Raw genomic sequence first — 17,575 nt, 5'->3', positions numbered from 1 at the left:
CTGGCCCGCCAGGCTCCGGCTCCGGGGCGCCCTCCTTCCTCGCCCTCAGCTTCCTGCCGGCGTCGGCTCCAGCTGCTCGCCGGCTCCGGGCCTCCCCTCGTGCCTGGCAGCCTCACCCAAGGGCCGCTGCTGGAAGAGCCGGGCCCCTGCGCACCTGCCGCCCGGCGGGCATGGAGCGGGGAGCTGGGTAGGCACAGGGAGCCCTGGAGGGTCCCCAGGCTGTTTGGAGGAGGGCTTTAGACACCGCTTCCCGAGGGTGTTTGCAACGGGCCGAGGGGCTGTAAGAACAGATCTCCTAGTCCCGGCGTCCTGCCTCCTTCAAAACTCCGGTTCTGCCCCTCCAGGGCGTTAGCATCGGGCCCTACACGAGTCAACGACTGTGCCCAGATTCTGCTGCCTTTCCTCCGTGTGAGTAATAGCGGCTGGCGGAGTAACACATTGCCAGGCTGAGGAAAGGGAGCAGAATCCGGCCCTAGCTGTTGACTCATGTAGGACCCGATCCTGAAGCACTGTTGCTAGCCGAGTTGTGTTGGCAGCGTAAGTTACTGCTCAGGGTGGCAGAATCTGTGCCTGCCCCAGGGTAATAACCTTCAGCACACCCTCACTGACTGATTGCAGGGACTGCTCCAGCTTTAAATCATGTATCTACCTAAAGGGCTCCTGGACTGGGGCCTGAGTGAAGGTCACTTTTAGGAGGTGAATGTTTTAAAATTCATAGTGTTGAGGATTGCAGTAATGAAGGACTGCCTTGCCAAAACAGTGACATTTCTTTATTTTCATCTTGCTTGCTAAGATTTGGGGCACACTTAAGCTTTTTGATGTTGACACAATGGTGCTTGCAGAATTAAAATGCTTTTGAATAAGCATGCTGGATTAATGTGTGTGAATTTGGAAGTATATCTGCTACATTTTTAGAATAGAATTTTCTATTAATGCTTGTCTAAATTATTAAAGCAATTTCCAATGAATGATGTACATACACATTTGTGTGTGGGTGTATGACATCTCTTCCGATGAACAAGTTATTTTACATCATTTACTATAATTTTATGTAGTCATCTAGTAGTTAATTGTATTCATTTTGGTGCTGTTGGACATCTTTGTAAAAACACGCATTAATGTGCACTCTGTATTTGACGATGCATCCTTAAGAGACAAAATATTGTCTATGTTGATAGAATGTGCTGGTGAGTTCAGTGCAGTACTTCTAACAATAAAAAGTAACTTAAAAGTTTAAAAGTAACTTACAAGAAGTGTGCATTATGGGCATGATCCAATCCCACTGAAGCCAGCAAAGGATATTTAAGAACGGCCATAATGGGTCAGACCAAAGGTCTATCTAGCCTAGTATCCTGTCTTCCGACAGTGGCCAATGCTAGGTGCTTCAGAGGGAATGAAAAGAACAGGTTAGCATCAATGATCCATCCCCTTTTGCCCATTCCCAGTTTCTGGCAAAACCGAGGCTAGGGACACATCATCCTTGCCCATCCTGACTAATAGCCATTGGTGGACCTATCCTCCATGCATTTATCAAGTTCTTTTTTAAATCCTGTTATATTCTTGGCTTCACAACATCCTCTGGCATAGAATTCCACTGACTTCACTGAGTTTTGGATCAGGCCCTAAATCTGGGGCCAAATCCTGCTCATACATGTAGATTCATTAAAATTACCCTTGTGGGAGTAAAACAAACAACAGCTGGTCCTGGATTTATCCAATATAATGTCTGATCCTGTAATCGTTATTTAGGCAAAAGATAAACATCATTTTGAAGTTGAGAATTTTGCTGTGTAAGAAGGAGGAGACTGATCCAGAGCTCACTGAAGTCTATAAGAGTCTGTCATTGAGTTCATTAGGCAAGAAGAGCCAGGCCCATAGTGGAGGAGTGTAAATCTAGAATAGTATTGAACCTCAGTTATATCAATATAAAGTGTTAACATACATGTTCATTATCTTAATTTCCTCCTCATTTTATCTTAAAATATTCCAACATAATTTTGTTTTGAAGCTGTTAAAATTCAGACACATAATAGACACTGGGATTATAAAATTTTCTTTCCATATGGACAAAATGAATCTGCTGCTGCTGCTGTTAGAATATATATTTCAGGTAAGAATTTTTTTTCTTTGATGTTTTAATTGAAGTGTGCAAAGTTATGGTTACTAGTTACACTCCTTTTTGTCATTCTAACCATCACAATAAATTGTAATGTATAGTAACCACTCTGTGGTTCCGACTCTGCTGCTGTTGAAGTCAATGAAAGTTTACCTTTTATTTTAGTGGAAACATGATTAGGTCCTATGGTAGGTAGGTAGGTGGTGAAAATGAAGTGTAAGAACTTGTGCCTAAACCCTTTGTTGTCAGTTTAAAGGCTCCCATTGACTTCAGTGGACTTCGGATAAGACCCTAAATGAGATTCAAAATATTGAAAATAGTTTCTGGAAAAAGAAGTAGAAGGAAAATTGTAAGCTGAAGTCCCTTTTGTCCTTTATGATCACAAGTTCTGCATGGCAGAATATCTGAATACATTTGTAAATTTGAAGAATTAAGTGATTTTTGGTAGGTTTTCCATTATACTTGATATTGTGAGATGCTTTGCTCTTGTTTTTGATCTAACAATGTATATTTGCTTATCGCAGTTGCAGGAAGCCACCATGCAAAACAGAGCACAAGTTGGAATGGAAGGAGCTAATCTATCCTTTACAGAAATCTTACCAATTGTATGAATTGCTTGTTACATTTCAAAGCTGATTTTCTTCTATTCAGAATGAAGAACTTTCACTACATTATTTTCAGTGTAAATTTCTGCATTTCTCCAGCTTGCTGTACAAGTATAGTTTTAAAACCTATTATTCTTTTCCTGAGCATATCTAACTTCTCAGTGAACCCTATTGTTTATGACACACATGTCAGTGTAACGTGGATTCCTTGGCTCCCAAGAAGAGGCTTGCACCATTCTTGTGAAATGTAAACTATACTTCAAATGTGAATTATTATTAAGATCTTAGAAGATTTACATAGTCATGTCAATTTGGCATTAGACATAACAAATGACCCTAAAACAGCAAACTGAGTACCATATCATGATGTATTCACAAAGGGCAAAGCTATATGGAAAATTTATCCTTTTACATTCTGTGTTCAGTTTTTACTACAATACATCACTTTGCAGTATAACACCACATAATACAATCAATACAATACAATTAGATTTAGCTTTTACTGTGGAGTAGAATGGTTGCTACTAGTTCAGGCTATGACTTTTTTGAGATACATTTTGGGTTTTTGTTTTGAGTATTCCATTCAAGGTAAATGGAAATATAAACAGGTAAAGTGCTAAAATCTTTAAATAACCCTAACTTGTATTATATCTAATACAGAGACTGTCAGTTCAGGCCCAAACTCCTTAGAATTTCAGACATATGGTTCAGATTTGTATCTTCAGATACTAAATGAGCCCCCTATGTTTTTAGTTCCAGGTCAGACCCAAAATCATCAGGGGTCTGTTTTCCTGAATGGGTCTAACCAAAGTCCTGTAAGAACAAATGTATCATTAAAATAATAGGAGTAAAATATTTGCATCTTAAAATGATTCAGTTTCCATCATAAGAACAGCTCTGCATAGGAAGGGTGAGGAGAAGTTCAGCAGAGGTAAGCTAGTTCCCCGCTTCATGTACACTTCTGTTCCTGATTCTGGATGTGCAGAGGCTGGGGTGGTTACTAAGGTTAAAGTAAACTCTTCACTATGTTCTGAGGGTGGGAGCAAAGGAATCTGGGAGGTTTGGGGCTCAGGTCCCAAGGACCATATTTAAACAAAACCAGCAAAACTTAAAAGGAACTGGAGCTCTCTTCTCAGCACTATATTAACCCTACTACTCCACATTGCTTGTTCGGAGAGAGCAGTAAACCCTACCCTCATTATTACAGCTGGCAGAATGATATTCGCTGCTCAATTTATTTGATGAATTTCATAGTATATTTCAAATACTTTTTTTTTCATTTTTTGCCCAGCTTTACATATTTCTGTTGAGGACAGTTTTCTTGATTTAAGCAGAGCTGCTTCTTCTTCTTTCCTTCTCAAAAATTGCAGTTTCAGAGTGGAATTTTGGCTCTATGAAACTCTCCCAATCAAAACAATCCCATTTGAGCTTCACAAAGGAGCTCTCTGCTCATTCTCATAATCTACAGTGCCTTTAAAAATTATTCCCTGGATGAGTACCAGTGTGAGGGAGCACTTCGTGAGTGCATTCCCTGTCTGAATTCCTATGATGATAATTGCCATACTGGAATCACAGACTGCATTCCTGACAATGGAGTGGGTTTGGGCCACAGCTGATGTTACTTAGCTACATCTGAGATGAAGAGAAGTCATTAGTATCTGTATCTGCAGAACCTATGAATATTATGGAGCTTCTAAGGACTTTGCAGTTGGACAGGCAGTTTTGGTCTGGGTAGAATCCAATGGTAAATGGCAGTATGTAAACAGAACAAGTAACCATAGACAGAGTTTAATCATTTCCTCAAATTTGCTTTACTTCTACTGCATGTTCTGTTAAAATACATATTGTGTACTTTTGTATTGCAGGTTTCAAAGAGTCTAGATTGTGACCAAGTGAAAAAATCCACTAGAGCAGTTTCGGTGGTGTGGTCTGAGTTCCCAAAAGGAGAAAATCCAGACTTTTATGTTGTAACATATAAGCTTACAGATGATTTCCATCAAAAAGTAAACTATTTATTTCATAATTTTGAGCTGTAAATAGTTTTGTTTATTTAAATTTTATGTGCCAGTAGAAAATGGCCTTTGTTTTTAATAACAGAGATGAATGTGCCATAGTTTAATTGATCGAGTGAAAGTTTAGAAAAATTAGTCCCCAATTCCGCAATTGACTTCATGTGCCCACAGTTGAAGCCAATGGGACTCAAGCATGCACTTTAAGTGCTTCGCTGAATAGGGATAGGCTTAAGCATTTGCGTAGTTAAACATGTGCATAAGTGGTTTGCTGAGTCAAGGGCTGTGTGAAGCTAATGCTGCCATTTGACACTAAGCTCTCCTAAAAAGGTACAGTTGCTATGCTTCCTGGTGCTCAGTCTAGGAGGCATTATTTCGTACATGCCTTGTGGAACTCCCATCTGTGCAGAACTCACGTCATCCTTCCCTCTCCCGCTCCCCTTCCCCCCATACAAGGTTGGGCTTTAAAGACTCAAAACAGCCATAAATATTTTTTTTAATAAATATTTGTTGAATATTTCATAGTTGAATTGAGAGGAAATAGTTTGACACACTGCTGTATTTGATTAATATCCTCTTTTAAAATGCAGGTACCCCGTTTACACTAGAGATGATTTTTATTAATTCTCTTTTGTATTACATTAACATCTCATTAAATCAACAAATTATTTTAAATTTCAGATTGTAGAAAACATTTCTTCAGTTGTGCTAAAACCTCTGAATTCTATAATTCTGCTAGAAGAAGGAAAGAAATATGACGTCACAATAGAATCAGTAAAGAATGGTGCAATTTTAAGTGTAAAGTCATTTAAGACACGTAAGTAATAGAACATAAAATACCTTTTGGCATCATCATAGACTACTTTATTATTGAAGATAAAATAAAAAGATAGGGGATGAGCTCCTGGCCTCATTACAGTCAATGGAAAATTTTCAATGAACTTCAGTTGGGCCAGGATTCCTTCCCTGATTTAAAGGAAGACCATCTTCACAATAACTTGTCGGGTATTGTAATGATCAAGTTAACCAACAAGGTGCAAAAACAGTGCTCTTGTGATTTTTATTATTATTATTATTTTTTTACTTGTGGCTGAGATGTCCCTGAGAGAAATGAATTATAAAGTGGGCCAACAGCAAAGTTATTGATAGTCTTGCCATTTTAGACCAGTTTAAGGGTGTAATATTATATCTACAGTAAAAATTGAAATTAATTATTATACTTGGGTTTGGTTGGTTTTTTTTATGTTGACATCCCTTCATCTAGAATGGAGAAGAGGAGAAGGTGATTGTGGGCTAGTGGTTAGAATGAAGAATTAGGGAGCAGACTTATTGGGCCAGATTTTTAGCACAGGAGTGTGTGTGTGTTAGGGATGGGGAGGCAGGGGAATTCAGCAGGGAACTGCTTGTGGCATTATGCCAGATAATAGCTCCTCCACATCAGGGGGAATTCTCAGAGGCCAGCTATAGTCAGATTCCAGCCTGTATGCTGCCTGAGTGGTGCAAGGTGCCAGATTTGGGAAGCAATTCTGACCCTTGGGGTACATCTACACTGCAAACAACCAACCCCCAAAACAAACAAAACCCCCGAGGCAACAATTCTAGAGCCTGGGTCAACTCAGGCTTGCACCATGGAGCTAAAAATAACAGTGTTGATGATCCTGTTTGGGCTGGAGCCTGGGCTTTGATATCCTTCACCCTAACCAGGTCTCAGAGCCCACAGTTGACCCAGGCTGTACCTGGCTGCTGCTGGGTTTTTTCTTCAGCGTAGCTGCATGGCTGTATTTCTTTTGAGACCTTGTTCAAGTCAGTTCATCTTTCTGTACCTCAGTTTATCATTTGTAAAATGGGTACAAAAATACTTAACTATTTCATAGGGATTTTGTGAATCTTGATTAATTCATATTTATAAAGCTCTTGGAGACATTGGGAGGAAAGTAGGTTTTGTAGGGGTGTAATTCACACTAGTGCAGAGGGCCTGCGTGAAGTATTATGGGAATAGTTAACTTCATTTAAACCCTAAAATGGGTAGTAAGTGGTAACTCTGCCTGGGTTGAATTTCACCCTAATTGCAAAGAATTATTAAGGTATCATGAGTATAGCTGAACAGATAATTGATTTTTCAGTTCAAATGAAAAACAGTTTTTTTTGAGTCAACCCATAAAGGACATTTTTATTTTTCTTGCTGAAATTAAAAACTGAAAAAAAAATCATTTCAGGTTGAATGAAATGGTTTGTTAAACCCAAAACGAAATTTTTGGTGTACATTTTGTTTGTTTAGATTTTGGGTATATTTTGCTCTTTTTTTAAAATAAAGCAAGCTAAATTTTGAAACAAAATGTAATTTCAAAATCAAAAGTCAAAACATTTCAGTTCAAAACTGTCAAAACAACATTTTGACTTTAAAAACAATATTTTTTTTTCTCTTGGCTGAAACATTTGTCCTGAATTCACAGATAGTTTTGGTCAGCCTGAAGCTGCATGGTGGATCAACTATTTGTCCAAAAAAATTCACTCAGCTCTAATCATGAGGCCCTCAATCCTATGGAACATTCATCTGATTTTCTTTGTGTCTCCCTAGTGAACCCTAAAAGAAACCATGGTCTAAGCAGTAATATCATTGTTTGATCAACTAACACTCATGGCTTTAATTTCAGTTTCATAATAGGACAGGATCACCACCCATATTAGTCAATTGGAGCTTCAGCAGCAGCAGTAGTAGCAAGAGTAGATTGCAACCTCTTGAGTTTAAGAGGGAGATTTTGAAAAAGTCCTAAAGAATTTAGGAGCACAACTCCCATTGATTTTAAAAGTGCTTTTAAAAGTCTCTCTCTAAAGCATTACCTCTAAGACATTCCAACATCTTGCCAACCTGGAAATGAAAGACCAGAATCAGGATTTAAATTTAGATCTGTGACCTAAACCTGTGAAGTCCTGAGTCTCTGTAGTGACATCCGTTGACAATAGTGGGAGCAGAGGGCACTCAGCAGCATGCAGGAGGCTCAGCATTTCTCAGGATTGTGGTGCTACCATGTTTGTGCTCTTGGCCAACATATGTTATCCACAGATATTGAACCAAGCTGCATTACAGAATTTACACCTTTACACTCACACTGTCTTTTATTTATATGCTTTCTAAGTTTATTTGCATTTCTTTCTACTGAATACAGTGATTATTTCAATTTTATGTTTACATACTGTTAGAAACTATTTCAGTGTGCAATTCCATGCTTCCTTGTTCTGGTTGGTTTTAAGTTGCAGCTAAACAGGAAATACATTTTTGTTTTAATTGTAGTGTGTCCCTCATCCCTTCCTGAAATACACTTGTTTCTTATACAGTGCGTAAAAATTAACATATATGTATTGTGCTTATTAATCAATTATTGTAAAAGTATATAATATAAATTTCTTTGCTCTGTTAGGTGGAATTTCAGGCAACAGTATCAAAACACTTGTGACAAGTACTACAGTATCTTTTAACTGGAGTATTCTAGCCAGTGAATTTTCAGTTTCAGTTTCACTGAATAACACTTTGCGGATTATACAACAAAATGATGTCTTCTCTGAGTGGGATCATTTGATACCTGCAACCTTGTATACTTTTACGTTTGAATTTAAACAGCTGCAACTTGAATTTATAAATGTTTTTCAAACCATGGATATTCAAGTTGAAACAGGTATATACTCTAGTTTATCACGATCACAAAGATCATGAAAGATGACACTGATTACTTTAAGAGAAAATTTCAAAAAATATTATGTGTACTCAGCAGTACTGTGAAGTTCTGAGTCCCTGTAGCGGCCTCCGTTGACAACAGTGGGAGCAGAAGGCACTCAGCAGCATGCAGGAGGCACTCAGCATTTCGCAGAATTTTAAATTAATTTTAGCCATTCTTAAATTCCTTTTGCATGTGCAATTTGCATGTGCAAGTATTTCCTCATTAAGTCAAAAAACAGAAACAATACCTTGTGACTGATTTGACCAATTTAAACAAAGCAACCTAGTTTGAATTTCAGATGATGGACTGATCACAGGTTGCTTCAAATCTATCATCTCAACGAGTTAAAAAAAATTGTTGAAAAAAATTCATTGGATAAATTCAAGGAAATTGTGATCTGTTTATAGATATTTCTAAAGAAGAAAATGAGGCTATATTCATGTACAAAATTATTTGTTGTGAATTATTCGCTTGGCTGTACTGTCTAGCAGGTGTCTGCAATAACATTATGATACACTGATATATCCTGAAAGGGCACTAGCCTTGTCATAGCATATGCATGCTGAAGAACCTAATAACCTTACAATCTAAAGTACTGATCTTGTAAGGTGATCTGCACAGGTGGATCTCCTGTGTCCATATCATAGAATCATAGAATATCAGGGTTGGAAGGGACTCCAGAAGGTCATCTAGTCCAACCCCCTGCTCAAAGCAGGACCAATTCCCAGTTAAATCATCCCAGCCAGGGCTTTGTCAAGCCTGACCTTAAAAACCTCTAAGGAAGGAGATTCTACCACCTCCCTAGGTAACGCATTCCAGTGTTTCACCACCCTCTTAGTGAAAAAGTTTTTCCTAATATCCAATCTAAACCTCCCCCACTGCAACTTGAGACCATTACTCCTCGTTCTGTCATCTGCTACCATTGAGAACAGTCTAGAGCCATCCTCTTTGGAACCCCCTTTCAGGTAGTTGAAAGCAGCTATCAAATCCCCCCTCATTCTTCTCTTCTGCAGGCTAAACAATCCCAGCTCCCTCAGCCTCTCCTCATAAGTCATGTGTTCCAGTCCCCTAATCATTTTTGTTGCCCTCTGCTGGACTCTTTCCAATTTTTCCACATCCTTCTTGTAGTGTGGGGCCCAAAACTGGACACAGTACTCCAGATGAGGCCTCACCAATGTCGAATAGAGGGGAATGATCACGTCTCGATCTGCTCGCTATGCCCCTACTTATACATCCCAAAATGCCATTGGCCTTCTTGGCAACAAGGGCACACTGCTGACTCATATCCAGCTTCTCGTCCACTGTCACCTCTAGATCCTTTTCCGCAGAACTGCTGCCTAGCCATTCGGTCCCTAGTCTGTAGCTGTGCATTGGGTTCTTCCGTCCTAAGTGCAGGACCCTGCACTTATCCTTATTGAACCTCATCTGATTTCTTTTGGCCCAATCCTCCAATTTGTCTAGGTCCTTCTGTATCCTATCCCTCCCCTCCAGCGTATCTACCACTCCTCCCAGTTTAGTATCACCCGCAAATTTGCTGAGAGTGCAATCCACACCATCCTCCAGATCATTTATGAAGATATTGAACAAAACCGGCCCCAGGACCGACCCTTGGGGCACTCCACTTGATACCGGCTGCCAACTAGACATGGAGCCATTGATCACTACCCGTTGAGCCCGACAATCTAGCCAGCTTTCTACCCACCTTATAGTGCATTCATCCAGCCCATACTTCCTTAACTTGCTGACAAGAATACTGTGGGAGACCGTGTCAAAAGCTTTGCTAAAGTCAAGAAACAATACATCCACTGCTTTCCCTTCATCCACAGAACCAGTAATCTCATCATAAAAGGCGATTAGATTAGTCAGGCATGACCTTCCCTTGGTGAATCCATGCTGGCGGTTCCTGATCACTTTCCTCTCATGCAAATGCTTCAGAACTGATTCTTTGAGGACCTGCTCCATGATTTTTCCAGGGACTGAGGTGAGGCTGACTGGCCTGTAGTTCCCAGGATCCTCCTTCTTCCCTTTTTTAAAGATTGGCACTACATTAGCCTTTTTCCAGTCATCCGGGACTTCCCCGGTTCGCCACGAGTTTTCAAAGATAATGGCCAATGGCTCTGCAATCACAGCCGCCAATTCCTTCAGCACTCTCGGATGCAACTCGTCCGGCCCCATGGACTTGTGCACATCCAGCTTTTCTAAATAGCCCCTAACCACCTCTATCTCCACAGAGGGCTGGCCATCTCTTCCCCATTTTGTGATGCCCAGCGCAGCAGTCTGGGAGCTGACCTTGTTAGTGAAAACAGAGGCAAAAAAAGCATTGAGCACATTAGCTTTTTCCACATCCTCTGTCACTAGGTTGCCTCCCTCATTCAGTAAGGAGCCCACACTTGCCTTGGCTTTCTTCTTGTTGCCAATATACCTGAAGAAACCCTTCTTGTTACTCTTAACATCTCTTGCTAGCTGCAGCTCCAGGTGCGATTTGGCCCTCCTGATATCATTCCTACATGCCCGAGCAATATTTTTATACTCTTCCCTGGTCATATGTCCAACCTTCCACTTCTTGTAAGCTTCTTTTTTATGTTTAAGATCCGCTAGGATTTCACCATTAAGCCAAACTGGTCGCCTGCCATATTTACTATTCTTTCGACTCATTGGGATGATTTGTCCCTGTAACCTCAACAGGGATTCCTTGAAATACAGCCAGCTCTCCTGGACTCCTTTCCCCTTCAAGTTAGTCCCCCAGGGGATCCTGGCCATCCGTTCCCTGAGGGAGTCGAAGTCTGCTTTCCTGAAGTCCAGGGTCCGTATCCTGCTGCTTACCTTTCTTCCCTGCATCAGGATCCTGAACTCAACCAATTCATGGTCACTGCCTCCCAGATTCCCATCCACTTTTGCTTCCCCCACTAATTCTACCCGGTTTGTGAGCAGCAGGTCAAGAAAAGCGCCCCCCCTAGTTGGCTCCTCTAGCACTTGCGCCAGGAAATTGTCCCCTACGCTCTCCAAAAACTTCCTGGATTGTCTATGCACTGCTGTATTGCTCTCCCAGCAGATATCAGGAAAATTAAAGTCACCCATGAGAATCAGGGCATGCGATCTAGTAGCTTCCGTGAGCTGCTGGAAGAAAGCCTCATCCACCTCATCCCCCTGGTCCGGTGGTCTATAGCAGACTCCCACCTCCCATATGATCTCATTAATTTCAGTGGGGCTTTACACGGATATTGAGGGTCCATCCATATGGATCAGTTTGCAGTACTTGAACCAAAGACTTAAAAATCTAAGACAAAGTCAACACAATCACAGTTTTTGAGACATGGGTAGATTTTGTTTTTGGGTCATGCAAGGAGCAGTTGTCAAGTGCAGGAATAGTAAAGCTTTTAAGGAATTGCCATTATTTCAAAATTAGATTTGGTTCTCTGTCATTGAAACTGCAAGAGAGAAAAACATGGTGACCAAGAATATTTCCTTTGTCAACTTCCAACCTGGCCAGAGGTACTTTCTGAAAGTTGAATAAAACCACCATAATTTGATAAAATGACAATTCTTCCTGCATCTCTCACAGAAAAAATTCCCCCCTAGCGTATGCATATGCAAAGGTACATTTTTCTAGATGGGCATAAATGAAGCTCAGAAAGTGACTTGCAGAAGAATTCATAGGAAGCTTGTGGCAGACCTGGAAACACATCCTTAATCTGTGATTAGAGCACAGTGCCTCTCATACAAATTGACTTAAATCGATTGAAATATGGAACTACCCATGCTTACCCAATTTTGCTAAGTGCTTTGAGGCACTTTGGCCTAATAGGTCAGCTGTTGACTGTGGAATTATGCAATATGGTTTCTGACATGTTGTTTGCTAAAAACATGTAGCACTTTATGCCAACATTCGGAGAGGATGTAGGTTGCATTGCACGTGCATGTATGGCTAACCTAGCTAAGTAGTGGACATGAGTATTTTGTCAGGCATGCTTTGAATGAGACAGGGCTCTGTAGGAGCTACTGTTTGATTGGCTGGCACTATTTCTTTTATTTAATAATCTGGTGTTACTATCTACAATCTTAAAAACTGTTTATGTAGAGGCACAAAAGAAAAAATGAAATATGTTTAAATAAACATAAGTCCAAAATGAAAACACTGAATACCATAAATACATGTTAGCATTTTTTTTAAAACTTTCAAATATGTACCTTTTAGAAACCAATGAATATCTTCCCTGGAGAAGTCTAACAACACAGGCTCTTTTCCTTATTTTAACTGAACAAATTCAATTGTAACTTCAATCACATTACTGAATAATTGATAAAAAGTTGTAATATTCCTATTAGTTGTAGAAAATTTAAGCAATAAGGATAGTACATATTTTCAGTTTTGATGCCTCTTGCAATTTTATTTTGAGTCTCATAATATTTGGTGATTTTTTTTCTTAAAGCCCCAGTTGCTGGAATCCTAAGATTGCAAGAAAATCTCAGCTTTCATTTAAAAAAAAGTTTCTAATCATCATGGTTATGGACAAAAGCTAGAAAACATGATGTGCATGCACTCTAAAGAACCAGGAGGCAAATAAAAAAAGAAGGCAAAACATTTTTTTTAAGTGTATGGCAATCTTATGATATGGGGTGGCTAATTCATGATTCTTGAATGACTGAGGTTGGCAATACTGTTAATTTTAATTAAATGTCATCATACTTTATAGACTTTTTTAAGATTTATGAAATGGAACATCACCATTACTGGTAGAGAACTTTTTGGAAATACTGTATTTGTTCACTCGCAGGTCTGTGTTCACAAGGATGGCTGGCATTCAAAGGCAGCTGCTATAAAATGAGCAAATCAAGCAAGCCATGGAGTAAGGCGCAGCAAATCTGTCAATTGTCTTCAATAGGGGCACACCTTGTTGACATACAGAATGAAGAAGAACATATATTTATATCTTCTTACCTCCAGACAGTCAATCAAATAATCATGTTATGGACAGGTCTTAATGACATGAAGGTAAGTATGTTTGATTTTTTGTTATTTCCCTTATTAAAGTAGATTTTTCTTTATCAGGAGAACTTTAATATGTATAATCAAATTCCTATCGATTTAAAACTTACTATAGTAGGTTGATTTTTAAATAAAAACACTCATTCACATTAGTTATTAAGTTGAGTAGTGATTAGTAGGACATTGCGTATTCTGCAAATAAATTGCAAGTATTTACAAGTAAATTAATTAGTCAATCATCATTTAAAAAAGATGCTACAAACAATTTTATTAAAAATAATCATATAGGGCAGTGCATGAAACTTTGAAAAACAAAGAGATGCTTATGTGTAATCTTTTGGAACTAGTTTATTTCTCTGTATACAGACAAGACCCTGTTTTACCCCTCTAGGTGCTATGTCTTGCCAGATCTGAGACCTAACCCTGTACTCCTTATGGATGCCTAAGTCCCTTTGGACCCAAAAGGAGATTTGCCTTATGTGCATGTAGGATCAGGTCTATAATGTCAGGGGAAGATCTCCCCAGATTCGTGACCAGGACATGGGGAGTTACTCAAGAAGACATTGTACTCCAAGAACCCATCCCAGATTTTACAGTAAACCAGGAACGGGCTGGGACAGGACTTCGGGAGTGGAGTCAGTGATCTGTAGATACGTTCAGTAAAGTTAATAATGCTGTCCAGTTATATTGACTGTCAGGGCCAGATTCTCATTTACACTAAGGTCCTTGAAACTCTGTTTCTTTTTTACTCTCACTTTAAGTCCCCTTTACACTGCCAACATATGTAATGAGACCACAGTGTAAATGAAAGTCTCACCCACAGTGCTTTGCTTCGGAAGCAACCAGAACTTTAAGGCCCTTGAAGTCCAAAAAAGAAAACAGGCATATTTAGCAATGTGCATTTGTGTGGCAGTAAACTGGAGTTTTAGGCCCTATTCAGGAAGATACTTAAACATGTACCTAAATTTAAGCACACGAGTAGTCTTGTTGAACTCACATGCTTGAAGTTAGGCATGTGCTTAAGTGTCTGGCTGAACTGGGGCCTTACTTTTTAACCTTTTAGACCTCACTGTTGGACACCCACTCTCTGATCTTGCACTCCGTAGTTAGGAAATACCCCATTAGATTAGCCTCTGTGTCCAATAGCAGTTATGTCCAAATAAGAAGTGCAGGATTGGACTGAAATATTAAAGCCATGACCCCAACCATCTGTTGTCTCATTACAATAAGAAAAACAAGATCAGTGCAGTTTTAGTTTCCCTGTTCCCCTGACATTTCTATTTATGGGATTTAATTGAATTTTGAATCTAGAGTAGAATTTCAACTTTGTATGTGTGTGCATGCGAAATTCAGCCAGCAAGAAGCTAGTGTGGTGAAGACTGGCAGTATTTGAAGATGGATAGGTTAGCCTGATGAACAATGGATATTCTTAATATTTTTCTTTCATAGAAGACAAAAAACACAGCTGAACCTTTCAGCGCTATTCCAGGAGATCCACTGTAATATACAGTAGATCCACTCTCAAAATTCCCATTGATGTCAAGTGGAAGTCCTGTGAGCAGAATGATTGCAGCATTGAAGTGACATTATTGAAACTTAAACTGAATTATTGGTTTGCCATTGAAACAGTTTGCTTTATTTATATTAAAACAGTTTAATTGTGAGGCAGGGAGATAAACTGCTAATTTTTTAGCCCAGCATTTGGAAAGAAATGAAACTTATCTGGGCAATTCCATCTAGTCAAAATGAAGTTTGATTCATTGACTTGAGGCCCTATAACCCCATACATCATCATGGATAGAGAGAATGGGAAGTAAGTAAATTTGGTCATGTTGCCTTTGTGATATCCTTCCCCTACTTCCACTGACCCTTGTTACCAGATTTGCCCGTTACTTTGGGGTATGCTCATTTATTAGGGTTACTCTTCTGGGGGAGGGGGTTCTGTAATTCTGTCAATGTACTGCTTGTGTCACTTGTGTTCTCATACAGAGCTCTACTTCTCCCTTCTGCAAGTTCCCTCCCAATGGAGCTATCTTGCAGGACCTAGATTCCCCAGGGATGGGTTCTTCCAGCCCCAGAATCAGACGAACACACACATTAACAGAGTGTGTCTGAGAGGACGGGGTTAATCAGCACTCCCAAGCTGACCCCTTAGATGTCCCTGGACTCAGTAGACTGGGTCGAGTAGCACCTCCAAGCTGTAACCCTCATAGGCCATGGGCACCGTGCCACAACAGAGTACGCCTGAGCAGGTTGGGTCGAGCAGCACTTTCAATCTGCCACCCTCATATGCCCCAGGTTCAGCACGTCTCTATCCCTACTTTCACATTACGACTGTTCTGGTAATAAACCACTTGATGAACAAACCCCACAAGATTTTTGGGTGCTGCAGGGATCTTTAGCTTAGGTACGAGGAACATTGCTGCAGGGTGAATGAGGAAACCGAAAAACACCCACAGGGGGTTTGGCGGGGGGGGGGGGGAGTAGGAGAGAGAGAGAGAGAAGCAACTAGCTTAACCATGAAAGTTCTTTATTGCCAGGTAATAACCATAGAGGAGCCAAACAAACAAAACAGTTCTAATATTAAATCTAACTTAAATTTGATTATAAAAGTCAGGTTTAGAAAACTATAACTGATCACACAAGTCAGGGTCAGAAGGCTATACTGAGCGAGAGAGAGAGAGAGCTGGGTTCTCACCACTCCGTGAAGCTTGAATCGATCAGGAGTCCCAGGTGGTGGTGGTAGCTGAGGGTTCGGAGTGCTGGAGACAGGCAGAGCCCCCAGCATGATCAGTCAGAAGTCCCAATGGAACTGATGCAGATTTTGGATCCAGACATCAGAGCACTTACTTGAGCTTGGGAAGGGATTTTTGTAGGGAAAGAACAATGGTTCAAGGGAGAACGCTAGATCTGTTTGTGGGTAAACTGATGTCTCAAGGGAGTATACCAAAGTTGTTTTGCTCAGGGTAGACAATAGGAACTGATCATTCCTGGCTATGGACAGTGTTCTTTAGAGGGAGCTCACAATGCAATTAGGCAGCTTCGGTATTTTGGTTACCAATAAAGGATTTATTACTAGAATTGGTCTGATAACTACTGAGCTGGGTGTGTGCAGGCACAGGTTCTCAAGCAGAGATTCCCCATCATGCAGTGCTTCCCTGTTTTTCTGGTCCCAGAGTTCCGAGTGGTTCTTCTCTTGGAATCTCTGTTCTCCATGCTGTATGCTAATAGAGATGCCTCCCTGTCCCATCTCCGATGCAAATGAGGCTAGGGGAGTTTCCTTAATCCTGTCACCTTTGACCAGAGGGGTTTAGGTGTGCCTCTTCCAGCCTTTTCATTGCTTTTTGTAAGTCTTTCTTCTGATTGGCTTTGGTTCAAGCAGAGGCTGGGGAAGGTCTTTCATGAGTCAATCAGGTTGGGTACTGCACCATGGTTCCCAAAGAACACAGAGCTGATAGATAAAACCCTGCAATGTCTCAAGCAAGGCTGGGGCTCTGCAATGTGAGTATCTGGATAAACCAAGAGAGGGAGCAGGTAGGAGCTGGACACTGTGTAAAATTATTTTTCTGTCCCCCTGCCAGGGGCTCCTAATGTGGGCTTTTGAGACGTCTCTGTTGCTCCTGACTGGCCTTCCTTGGCTTGTCCTCAGTCAGGGCAGTTCTTGGGCCCTCACTTAGCAGTCTGCTTCAGTGTCTTGGCTATGTTTGTGGAGGCAGCCTGGTGCAGGGATGTCACCCCTTTGTTGTCCCAGGACTTTCTGCCATTCTTTCCTTCTCTGAACTCGCCCCTTTATAGCAGGCCTTGTTAGGTTGTCCAGATAGTATTATATTACTCACTTCCTCCTTCTGTAGTGTAGAACCCCCCTTGAGAGAAGGTTATTGGGGTGCCGGGTTGCAAATGATTTCCTGCAGGAAGCCAATAACTGTATTAAGAAGTAAAATTTTTCTTAGAATGCTGAAGTTAATTTAAGTTCCCTTGGTACTATAGGCAGAATGTCATATTTTTAAAATGCCATAAAAAACAAAGGTATTCCATAAGACAAATACTGCAAATGTTATTTCCATATCTACTACATATTATGAAGAAGCATTTGAATTTTACTTTGTCAACTCTGTTTACACAAGGAAAGAGTTAATTATCAG

The 17,575-nt window shown here is 40.3% G+C and overlaps 1 protein-coding gene across 2 annotated transcripts in view; it reads left to right on the top strand.

The window, feature by feature from the left end:
- Positions 1-1,162: 1,162 nt before the first annotated feature.
- The window catches only part of PTPRQ (protein tyrosine phosphatase receptor type Q), a 213,245-nt gene continuing 196,832 nt past the window's right edge, over positions 1,163-17,575 (top strand). Inside the window, exons 1-6 of one of the 2 annotated variants that reach the window (XM_084616733.1) lie at positions 1,164-2,110; positions 2,641-2,721; positions 4,587-4,724; positions 5,412-5,547; positions 8,150-8,404; positions 13,222-13,439. In XM_084616733.1, the coding sequence (XP_084472859.1) occupies positions 1,943-2,110; positions 2,641-2,721; positions 4,587-4,724; positions 5,412-5,547; positions 8,150-8,404; positions 13,222-13,439 (996 nt within the window). In that variant the 5' untranslated portion in view covers positions 1,164-1,942. Of the gene's footprint in view, positions 2,111-2,640; positions 2,722-4,586; positions 4,725-5,411; positions 5,548-8,149; positions 8,405-13,221; positions 13,440-17,575 lie in introns of both variants that reach the window. The other variant, XM_084616734.1, reaches the window with a different exon arrangement.

Source organism: Lepidochelys olivacea, assembly GCF_965140295.1.
Source record: "Lepidochelys olivacea isolate rLepOli2 genome assembly, chromosome: 1".
Classification (NCBI taxonomy): domain Eukaryota; kingdom Metazoa; phylum Chordata; order Testudines; family Cheloniidae; genus Lepidochelys; species Lepidochelys olivacea.
This window is presented reverse-complemented; position numbering and strand designations above follow the sequence as displayed.